The 12,231-nt window shown below is 39.1% G+C and overlaps 1 protein-coding gene across 1 annotated transcript; it reads right to left on the minus strand.

Moving 5' to 3' along the window:
- Window positions 1-304: 304 nt before the first annotated feature.
- CNOT11 (CCR4-NOT transcription complex subunit 11) lies at window positions 305-12,225 on the minus strand. Its single transcript, XM_026066112.1, has 7 exons — window positions 11,934-12,225; window positions 10,902-11,066; window positions 6,548-6,700; window positions 5,769-5,971; window positions 4,454-4,656; window positions 3,385-3,481; window positions 305-640 (listed from the first exon to the last, which is right to left on the minus strand). The coding sequence occupies exons 1-7, from the start codon at window positions 12,043-12,045 to the stop codon at window positions 443-445; spliced, it is 1,131 nt and encodes a 376-aa protein (XP_025921897.1). The 5' UTR covers window positions 12,046-12,225; the 3' UTR covers window positions 305-442.
- Window positions 12,226-12,231: the final 6 nt, after the last annotated feature.

Consider the following 12,231-nt stretch of genomic DNA (forward strand, 5'->3'; position numbering starts at 1 on the left):
ACATGCATCAGGTTGCATTCAGCTTTTAAAAGGTCTCCTACATGGAGGGTAGAGAAAAGGCTAAACAGGAACAGAAGTTACTTATCTTGACAGAAGTTGCCTTAAGCTATTCATCAACCGTTCTGGACACAAAGACAGTGAAAAGGCCAGGTTAATACTTAAATTTGATGTGAACTGGCAAATAGTATTTACATCTCTGTGAGCAGAGCCTGTTAAGGACATTCTATGACTACAGGTAAATGCTGCATGTCATGTGCATAACATGTAAGGCCTAACACATTTCACCAGTTCAAGCATGTGTATCAGAAAAAGCAATATTTATTGTTTAAATGCATAAAATGCTATTTATAGTGTATTGTCATTTAATCCCATGATTTAAGTTTAAAAATGTACAATAAATTGGTATAGAATGTTAATTCTTCTTTCCAATGACAAAATGGTTTTATTTTGAAGCTTTTGTCTCTGATGGATTTTCCCCAGTATCTAGTGTCTTCAGCAATCTGAAAAGGCCAGCTGCTTCTCGTATCCGACTGAATTCAATACAGAATGCTTGCACTTCTATAAACAAGTCCTGTACATTAATAATTTTGTTTCTGATTAAAGACTGGAGAAAGACACAAACAAGACGTACCAGGCGGTTCTGAAACAGAAAAGATGGCAGTTTCATCATCCAAATAAGTGCTTGTAAACAATTCAGTTAAAGGACTGTTGTTTCAGGAGTACTTAGTTAGCTACAGCAGTAATCATCATCATGATTTTTATATGCTGCCCCTACTCTTCTACCTCCTATACTACTCTATTTAAAAATGCACTCCTCTGCTTTATAATACTGCACTTCTAGATAGAAGAGCAGTCTCTTAAAATTAATCATCTCATGCATAAATGAAGTACCAGATCTACAAATACACTGTTCTTAATTTATTATGTAATCACCAAATAAAGTCCTGATAGAAGGGATCATATCCCAAGACACTGTTATCACTAAGAGCACCCTTCTTAATATTTATAGAAAATAATCTTAAGTAACACAAAGAAAAACGAACAAGCTTCACATCTCAGAATTCCCCAGTCATCAAACATTTAAGGCACTCCAGCTGGGAAATGATAGCTGCTGAACCCATCCCCAACTTGCTTCCTGGAAAAGTGCTCTATCAGCAAATAATAATATTACCCTCTTGGTGTGTCTTAGAAGGAAAGACCAGTACCAGAGACACCTAGTTCAAGGACATGCACCAGAGCTCATGCTATGAGCTGTAATTCCCTGCCTGGTCCTATGAAAAGATGGGATTTCTGAAAAGTTCCTCTTTCCTAGGGGCTGCTTAAGCTAACACCCTGCTGAGCATGCCAGGAGTTGCAAATTCAAGACCTAGAAACTAACACCTACAGTTTGCCATACACAGATTCAGTCACTAGTTACACGCTTTATACAGGGTGCATTTTACCCTTGCTGTAACTATCAATAGTTTCATACTTTGCATTGTGGAAGAGTTGAACCCAAATCTTTCTCTAAAAAACAGCCATATACATGAACAGCATCTATCAGACTGAATTGATTGGACTTAATAGAAAAGTTCAAGGTATTTTACATTATTTATCACTGAAAACTGAAGGAGACAAATTATCAACTATTTTTTCAAGAACTGAGTTTACAACTGCAAAATTTGCTACCTGTGCTGAGAGAATGCAAAACCAAGCAAGCTACTTCCTTCACTGCAGTCAAAAAGGCATCACAGGTTTTCTTTCCAACACAAGAATTAGTTAGAAGAGTAATTTTAATAATTGGAGAGTATGAAACTCAGAACAAAAGTACAAATGCAAGATGCTGGCTGACTCCCAAGAATCATGGCTGTTTAACTTCTATTAGAAGGTTTTTTTTTTTGTACAGGGCTTCTCAAACAAAACATCTTGTGTTCCAGTTGCTGTGAGACCTCATACGTAGCACTGACAAACGTGAGAGCTTTTGGTTTGTTCTCGGTGTTTTGCCATCATAGTTTAGGAACAGGCAAATTGCAGCTCACAAGTCTTGCTGTGCATAACTCAAATGCTACTTGGCTGTCGCTATACTCCCTGACCCTCTGTTCTTTTTCATCCTCAGTGTGCCTGAAGCACAGCTGTTACGTGCTCTCTGGAGTCTGCTTTCTACAGCAGCCCCTTTGAGCACAGGGTCCCACTGTGTGGGTATATACCCAGCTGCAGCCCAGCTCTACAGTTTTTTCCTATTCTGATACCAAATGAATTGGCAAAGCTATTCAGTAAGTCACAGACTGAGCCACGCACGCATATCTGGCAGAGTCCCAAAGCAGAGAAGCATCAGCTCAAATGTGCAGCAGCCACCAAAAAAGTCAAGAGTCATCATCAGGAACAGTACTGAGAACAAGACAGAGGGCATTTTGCTGCTAAAACCACACTGCGCCCTTATCTTGAGTACTGTGTGCAAATTTGGTCTCTGCAGCTTAAGGATAAGTAGAGTTAGAGAAGGACAACAGAAAAATCTTAAGGGAAAGGAACATCTGCCTCACAAGAGGCTAAAGAGGCTGTAATCCTTCAGTATGGCAAGGAGAAAGCCTGGGGAGGAATTGGTCAAGATCAAGGTTTACAAAGCCTTGGGTAAACTGAATGTGGAACTGTTTTTCACCAAATGCTGGAACACAGGGCATACTAGGCACCTGGTGAAACAGATCAGTTTAGCATGGAAGGAAGTACCTCACACAGCATGTAGAGGACCTTGTGCCAAAGCTGTGGAAAACTTGTCAGGTGGGTAAAGATCCTTGGAGTAGGCACAACTTGTATGCTGGTATTAAGGAAGGAAGACAGGCAGGCTTGGGAAGCAGTGGGTATGGTATTAGCAGAGTAGGAGAGAATGGGTTTTTAGGTCTTCAAGGAGTTCTGCAAGCTGTTGTGGGTCAGTAATAGGCATGAATGAAGGGGAAAAATTCCACGAGTTTTATAACAATTTCAAAGGTCCAGAAGTGGTGGGTGCACTTTGACGGAAAAGGAACTGGAAGCTTGAAAATAAGCAAAAAGGCAAGCATCTAATGCAGGGGGTGAAGAAAAGGCATACTGAGTGACAGATAAGCCTCTTGCATGTAAGGATCTGAGTCTCATAAAACTGCAGTTTTGCCAGGGAGAAGTATATGATGTTTACAGGAAAAAAGAACAGTAATTACCTGTGAAGTCTTGTAAAAAAGGTGAAGAAACATACAAAGTGTGTGATAAACACTATGAAGAACTGTGTACTTCATTAGGAAAAAAATTATCCTTTGAAATAAAGAAGCAGTAAAGCAGAATAATTTAATGGTATCAGCCTTATAAAATCTCAGCACAAACTACACAGAGCAAGAGATGGGACCCTTTTTTCTAACTAATTTACTATGAAGTACTCACCTGCATATATTTGTCTTTAATCTGTTCACAGGTGGAGATACAGTTAGAGATGTAAAGATGAATAAATTCAGGAGGGAGATCAACTGCAGTTGTAAGCCTGTGCAAATTAAAAGTATCCAATGATTTATGAAGCCAGAAATCTTAGTTACTCCATTACAAAGCAGATGAATTACAGACCTATAATATTAATTCCTGGAACATGTCATATAGAACTGATTTCTGACAGCTTCCACAGACATGTTTATAAACATTTTACTTTTTCCAGTAAGAGTCCAAAACTCATTTCTGGAGATCAGGCACAGTACAGAAGCTAAGTTGGATTTGGTTTCTAGTGTATTTAACACACCCCTGACCTTTACTCCACAAACACTTGCTATATATTACATAAAGGAGTCAGGGTTACTCATTTCAAATTTAAGAGGAATTGTCTGAAGACCACTTGTTTGAGTACCAAGATTCTACTGCAGTAAGTACTGTAATACAATTTTGCATTTTCGTATTTGAGTTTCGAGTACTGAATCTAGATGCTGAGCTCCCTCCTGAAGTATACAACCAGAATAACTTTTTTGTTGCTTCAAAACACTTTCCTTAGTTTTTTCAGATCCAGATTTCAATTATTAACCCACAGCTAACTTTACAAATTTAATCTAGACCAGAAGAAGAGTTGGGTTTTTGTTTGTTTAGCTACAGGCACTGCCAGTGAGAAACTGCATGCAAAGCAAATAAAACCTTTACAAGAGAAACATACTTAGGTAGTCCAATAGTTGCAGAAATCTATAAATACAGGACACTGTCCTCCTCTACAGGATGAATCCAAAGACACTATGTTTTAGTCTTAGTATAAAAGAGGATTTAAAAAAAAAAAAAATCACAAATAGCATGGAGAAATTGAAAAGGAAATGATTGCCTGATACTCTCTTTTCCTTCACTGTAATCTGACTAGTCATTTCCTCAATTCCTTTTACTTTTGACAGTCTTTGAAATGAATCCAAATATAGCCCTGTGGCTAGTGTCACAATCACATTTTACATACTTAAGAAAACTTTCTTAGATTGGAGATACTCCTTACCGATTTACCACTTCCATCGAATGTAAAGACATGTCCATGTTGACCAAGACAGAAAAATACTCTGTTATCTGACTTGACTGCATCAGTTTAAGCAACATTTCTATAGCTACTAAAGGATTGTTTTCAACAAGGTCAGGCAACTTGGCAGGAGTGAGACCAATATGATAAACAAGTTTGGGGTCCTTTTCCAGTTCTCCAAGGAGCTATAAAGAAAGAAGAGACTCTTAAGTTCCAGTAATCAACTGCAAACAAGCTGCTGACCTAAAACACAACCTGGACTTCATTATGCTTCATTTCTTAATATCCACTGCCCTGAAAAGAAATACCAGGACTATGAAGAACTGTTCCATTTCACGACCAACAAGATTCATATTCATCGTGCCCAAATTTAACAATCTAAGAATAAAGTGTCTACTTTAAGCTATTAATCTAGAGTAACCCTATTCCATGGAGATGGCAATTCACTGTACCCTAAAATACAAGTCACTGATCACCCATCTCACTCCATTTGCTGTAGGGGGGGAAAAAAAAAAAAAAGGCCACCTGAGCAGGTTAGAATACTTAGAGATAAGGTGTACCACCAAACAGTCAACTTTTTCTAAACTATTCATATTGCCACTTGAAGTAGCAGCTATAATCCACCTGAGTTACAGGAGAATGATAATCATTTAGATTTAGACACCGTTGTTAAAAGTCACTGTAGATGTATCTAATATTTCTATTTAAGGACACCTGTGCCTTTAAAAGGCATTTAATAGTCTTTCATCAGTGGACAGCAAGGAAGGGAAGGGGGGGGGGAAAAAGAAGCATTACAAGGTTCATCCTTCTTTAGTTTCCTATTTAGCAGAAGAAAACCTCAGTTTCAAGTTCTCTGTTGTCAGAAAGAGTTCTACGAATAATGGAGACTTCACAGTTCTAGCATAACGAATATCACAAAAAGTCCAAAGAATTCAGGGGTTATATTACCAAAGATTAGGTGATGGCATTTCTGAACTAATTTCTTATCAAAAGCTTCCACGGAAGCACAAACAACTTTGCTATGAGAAGATTTTCCAAGCAGAGAAATACTGGTGCCACTTACTGATTAGCTTTAACCATGTCCAGCCAATGCTATGAAGTATAAAGATTTTTTCCTTATCCATACAAAGCCAAGTCAAAACTTTTGGGTTTTGACAATTCAAAGTATTTGGAGTTTCCTGAATCAGAAGATAGATCTGAATTCAGTTAAAATGACCCAAGTTTTCTAAAATACACGAATAAATAGCTTGTTAGAAAAATCAACTTAAACAGAAAACTGCAAAAACATCATACTTACCTGTGTTTGCTGTGGGGAAGTCAAGGGACTTTTGAAAGCTTTTGCCATGATTCGTTTTATCTCTACTCCAGTGCTGTTTTTAACACACATTGACTTATCCCATTGAATTGTGTGATCTGGTTCTATTGGATTTAACCATGCCAATTCATCCTCACATATATGGAGCGGAGGTGGTGGTCGAATAAACTCTGGTCGAAAGTGACCTGAAAAGGCAACAATACGAAGTGTTTTTTTAACTTCAGGTATTTAAATAAAAATAAGTAAAGAAGTAGTCTCCCCTCACCCATTTCTTTAGGTTATTATAGTAGCAAAAACAACATTATGATTCCTATTCCCAGACAAATGTTTATTCCTGATTCTTAGTGATGCTGCTACATCCAGCCAGTTGTTTCTCTGTGATTCAGCTCAGAGAGTTATTGCTTGCACCATAGAGGCCTGGCCATTTCCCCATCCACAATAACTTGTTCTTTGAGGTGTTATAGTCAATGCAGATCTTAGTGTAGAGGACTAAGATCTCAAGGGCATCAGACCCAATGTTTTAGCCAGCAGATAATGCAAGTTAACAGTTTGAAGACTCCAGATTTTGAAAAGTCTGGAAATGTGAACACTGTGAAATCTGATTTGAAGACCATCCTGATGAAGTTTTGCACGTTTCATTCATTTCCGTTCACATTTCATACCTTCAAAGTACTTTTGGATTACATTACATTTGATTTGGAGAAGTACAATAACACAGTATGTCAGGAGTTACAGAAACAAAGATGAGAAAAAGCACATACTTTCTATAGGAGGTTTTGGTCCACTCACTAAGGCTTCAGTGATCTGGGAGGCAACAGAGCTGTCAAAACCAGAGTTGGAAGAATCTGGGTCAGGATCGCTGAGAATGCTGGGGAAGCTGGCCTTGCTCTGTGTTGGCAACTCGGATTGACGTTCTGAAAGAAGGTCAGTCCATAATATTAAAGCATAAAATCGAAACAGAGGTGTCTGGAATACTAAAAGTAGCAAGAAACAATCAGCTTTAAAAAAGAACTAGCTTAAAAACAGATAACAATGTGAAATTTAGTACCACATCAGTCAGCTAATTCTTAAGGTGCCAGCAAGGATAAAGTAGAAACACAAATGAATCTGAAGTGTAGTCTTGGCTTTAAAAAAGGTAGGTTAACTGATCTAATCTGCTTCTTAAAATGAACTAGAAGTAGTTTCAGACACTCCTGAAAGAGTTCACATACCACCTCACATTCTACAATCACTTTTCAGAGCAGGGAAGCAAAAAACCTACATGGATACAATGTTTACACTCTACAATGAGAAAGGCCGTACTATTCAGCTATTCAGGTTTATTCAGCACATTTTAGTGGTATTGCATAAGCTACTTCTGCATTTGCTGTCACAGCTACAGCAACTGCTTGCATGAACAAGCCCAAGCTGAATTGTTACAAGATTCTACATCACTGTAAAAGCTGACCTGAGAGAACCTGACAGTGTCCCTTTATAGGCTAAATTAGAAAACATAATTTGCCCAAAAATAACATTAAGTCTAGTACATAGAGTTTAAGACATGAAAAAATAGCCAGTTTTTGAACAGGAAAAACAAACAAACAAAAAAAATCAGGCTCAATCCTTACATTACTAGATTTTAGGTGTTTAGTTTCCATCACAATCTATTATTCTTTTGTCCCTGAAGACTTAATGGCTGACCCTCTATATTCTCTGTACCAACAGACATTGTTTTCTATGACTTTGGCACTTTGTTTTAAGCTTTGCCAATCTTGCTGAATACAACTGCATGTGTAAATATATTTTTCTCCGACAGAACACTAGGCAGCAGACTAAACCTTAGCTGAATCCCCAAATTGTTGGTCTCACAGAGTTTACCTTTGGGCCCAAAGAATCCCTTGGAAAAGTTCCACATAAAACTAAACACCGCTTCTTTTTGCGACCAGCATAGTGTTCTCAGATTTTGTGAGCTGTCCCTAACTGTTTGAAGTAAAGCGTGCTTGCTCCCTTTTGGGCAATCGTGACCCTTCATGACTTCCCATGCAGAAGGACTCTATTTTATATGACACCAGCCAAAACCAGGAGAGATGCTGAAAGTGAACTTCCTATGAGTGGCAAGAGGTCATCAAAACAGAGCACTACACGTTGCTAACTTCCTTTACAGCTCTGTCCTGCTTTAGCCAATTATTTCATATGATGCAAACATTTGAATATATGCTCACTGAACTAGCACAGCAGGGTGTGTTTTTCTGTTAAAGACAAGCATTATAATTTTTTAGCTATTTTCAAAAAAAGTGATTTTGAAGTCTAAGTCCAAATGAACTGGTTTATGAAACATTTCTTCTACTTTATGAACTGTTGCAAACTCCAGCTTGTGAATGCTCCCATTCAGCCACTGAACAAAATGGTTGATTTAAGAAATGAAGTTCTCTGAGGGAAAAGGAAGAAAAAGATATTGAATTTTTTTTTCTGTCTTGCAGTTTATAGTATAGAATTTAAATCTCTATCAAGTCAGTAATAGTAAATCACAGATTTGTTTGGATCCCCATAATCTCAAATCACCAATGATGCTTACCAAGAAATATAAAATCTTAGGCTACAATCCTTCAGGCTCAACAGCCCACCCTCACTGCTCCAAGAATCAGGGCTGGATCAATAATTTCAGATAACTGGAAGCAAAAACTGAAAGCAGTCAATTACAGTTAAGATACTGACTTAACAGAAAAGAATATAGCCTGCCTCTTGAACTAGTACATTTGAATTGAAAAGCTAATCAGAAAACAATCACTAAGGCTCCATTACAGAGCTTTTTTTTTTTGTATTTACAGATTAGAAGAGACTTCCTTTAATTCCTAACAAAACATGCTACAATGCATTAGAAATCAATTTTCAATACTTTTCCACTACCCTCAAAACAAGTAAGGGTTATCAGATGAACAGTTAAAAACACTTTCTCAGAAGTCATGTCCCTCCAACTACTAGAAAGTGACATTTTTGATAGGGTACACACCAGGGCAACAAAAGCAAGTTAGAGAAACAGACAGCAGCTTGAATGAACATTGTGCAAACCAAAGTAAGAGAACAAACCAAGCTTTCATACTGATTCCCAAGACACTGTATTCCAACATTCTGCTCTTAGAAAAAAGAAAGCAGAACAAACAACAAAAAAACCCATCTTACAGCTGATAAGGGAGGTTGTCACATTTAGCTTAAGGAATGCATAAATTATGCCTCAGTTCTGACACCAGAGGACAAGCTAAGTGGTTTTTTTCCATTTATGAAAAAAATGTTTGGGATGGATTCAGTGCAGAGCATGATGCTTTCTAAATAGCTTAATTTGATTTTGCAGATACATTCTAAAGCAGGTCAAAATCATTCTCCCCTAAATAGCTCTGAATTCATTTCCGGGACAAAAAACTTTCCAGAGCCATCAAATCTTACAACTTTTACATTCCAGGAAACACGGAGAAAAATGGGGCAAATCCAACACCTCAAACATTGTATTTAAGCATCGTAATAGAAGTAAGTATGCACTGTTAAAAGCACAGCTTCATCTAGTATTTTGAATCATTAAGAGAAACATACTGAAGACTTCTGAAAAATTTACAGAGCTTCTGAAACGTTACAAGTAGACAGTTAAGAAGCATGACAATGTTAAAATAAGAGCAAAAAAGCCATCTTCTAAGAAAGTGGATAGAAAGCAGATGACATGTATTCTCGGAAGCTACAGCTAGAAGGATGAGAAAGGCAGCATGAAGTTTTATCAGAAGTAGAGTACTGCTAGGAGTCCTTGCAAGAGTTATATAACAAAGCTAGTTATGCATGTTGTTTAATATCTTAAGTAAACATACAAACACATCTTACAGAGCTTCATTTTGCAAAGCACCACTAATGACTACTGTTTTTAAAGGCATCATTGCCTTGTATTTTAAAAAAGGGCAGAATAAAGTGTATTGACTAGAGTACCCATCCATACAACTGTGACAACCCTACATGTTATACCTTCAATGTGAACAAAATCTTCAGAAAGAAAGCACTGTACCAAAGGGAAAAATAAACAAAAACAAACAAAAAAACACCAGACTTCTTTAAAGCACCATGCATTGGGCAGCTAAAGTCACAAGTTACCTGAAATTTTGTAAAATCTGATTTCACAAAAATAATCCAAAAAGCACAGATGGAATTGACAGAAGCAAAATCAGAAGAGGTTCCCCCCGCCCCCCCCAGAAGGTAGGTTAGTGGATTCAATTTGCATTTTCAAAAGATCCTGCAGTCTGGAAATCATGACTGAGGAGGACACCAGAGAAGATTTATACACCGCAAACAAGGGACAGCATAACAGAGCACAAGAAATCAGTGACTGATCCTGCAGAAAATGAGGATATCAAGATACAACTGTGGGACTGAGAAAGCCTAGTCATTGCCTAAGTCAGAGAGGTGAAACACATTATACAGATACAAAACCAGGAAGATCAGTTTTCAGGTGAGTAAGTGCATTTCCACATACCCAGGAAAAAAAAACTACCAATTTTTGCTGTTCAAACTGGCTCCTTGCCCTCAACAATATTTTCTATTTCATAACAGCTCCAGAAGTGACTCATCAGTCAAAATGATCAGAACAATCATGCTCCCTTCTCCTGTCAAAGGATAAGCATCACTTTGCTTTTCTTTTTAACCTAGTAAAAGCAGACTGCTCCCAGTCTCAAGCTAACACTTGAAAATCTGACTTTATTTTATAAAACTGGAGATGCAATTGTAATAGCCTATCTGCCAGTTGCAGCTGAAGTACTGCTATGTGACAGTTATCCTATGTTCTTTCATACTAGAACTACTGCAAAGAGTGAAAAGGGATAAAAATATTCACAAAAAAAAACAAAAGAAAAAATGATTTACATGAAAGTCTTTTTATACTTGCGAAACTTTCTCATTTTTAAGGCAGTGAGGACTTCCGTGCTTAAGAAGTTGCTTTTTAAGTAGGATAAAGATGTAATCTGTGCTTGAAGTTTCTATTACTCTAAACCATTGCTGAACCCTTTTAATATTTAGGATAAAGAGTTTGTCAAGTAACTCACAGGCAAATTACAATTAACACTTCAATTCTTAACTGAACCATGCCACACTGAAGTTCTTCCTTACCTGCTAAGGCTAGCTGAAGGCCACTTATATCCACTGACTGGGCCATGTTCCCTACATCCATTGAAGCAATCTGTCGAGGAGTCTTCTTGAAGAGTTCTCTAGGGGGGGCCAACATCAGCTGGGAAAGAAAGAATTTTTCTGGAGCAGTTATGGGAGGTAAAAAGCCTGTGAAGACACAAGGAAAAATAATCCCTGACTTTTAAGGCAGCAACGTTAATACTTTCAATACTCTTCATGTAGAGCAAGCAAGCAAAAACAGAACACAAACTACTGTACCATGCTGACATCAGTGTAACTGAAAAGTCTTCATGAATATGTACAAAACCCTTATCTACTCAGCTCCTGATGTAATGGTGATGTGAAATACAACATTATACCTACTGGTTCTTAAACAGTAATCTAAAACCAGCACATCTTGACATGCAACACCTAACACTAAGTCAGTCATAATGGTTTCTTTACATGGTTTCTAATTTAGATAAGTAACAAGCTATTAAACATGACATTCATTGCAATTCATAGTCAGTACACAAAAAAAATTTAGAAACTGGTTTACCCATCACTATCATGCTTGTACTTGCTGATGGGGAAAAGTGTTTCACGTTAGGGTTTCATGTATTTCATTAAGAAGTTTGCTTCACCATTTTGAAGAAGCTGTTGAGAGCCTCCTATTACCTTCGCACTTTTGCAAAAGCTTATTTGCAAAAAGCTCTGTTTTATGGTCAAATTAACAGGCTCTCTGGTATCAGGCCGAACTGGCACGGAAACGCTTGCCATGAAAAACCGCTACGTATTTTATTTTTTCTTCCCCAATTGGGAATGCCGTTCTCTGGCAGCGCCACCCGTACTAAGCCCCGAGAAGCGCTCAAGGGGGGGCAAAGGGCCGGACGACGCCCAGCGCCTCAGCCCGGGGCGGGCGCTACCCCGGGGGCGCCCGGCTGCCCCCAGCACCGCGGGGAAACGCGGCGGCGGCGGCGGCAGGCCCCCCCGGAGCTCCCCTTCTCCTCTCCCCGCCCCGGCCCCGGGACGCACCGGAGAGCGGCGTGCGCTCCGCCTCGTCGCCGCCGCGCTCGGGCGCGGGGTTGAGCAGGTGGGCGAAGACGGCGGCGAAGGGGTTGGCGGCGAGGGGCTCGGTGCGGTACATCTCCCAGAGGAGGTAGAGGGCGGTGAGGCGCTGCGCGGGGCTGGGCAGCAGGTCGGGCTGCTGCAGGAGCAGGACGAGCACGGAGCCGAGGCGGAAGTGCTCGGCCTTGCCGAAGTAGTGGTGGAAGGCGCTGGAGAGGCCCTCGAAGGTGCTGCCGCCCGCCTCCTCCGACACGATGCTCAGCAG

The sequence above is a fragment of the Apteryx rowi genome, unplaced genomic scaffold (assembly GCF_003343035.1).
Source record: "Apteryx rowi isolate R43461 unplaced genomic scaffold, aptRow1 scaffold_103, whole genome shotgun sequence".
Taxonomy (NCBI): Eukaryota; Metazoa; Chordata; class Aves; order Apterygiformes; family Apterygidae; genus Apteryx; species Apteryx rowi.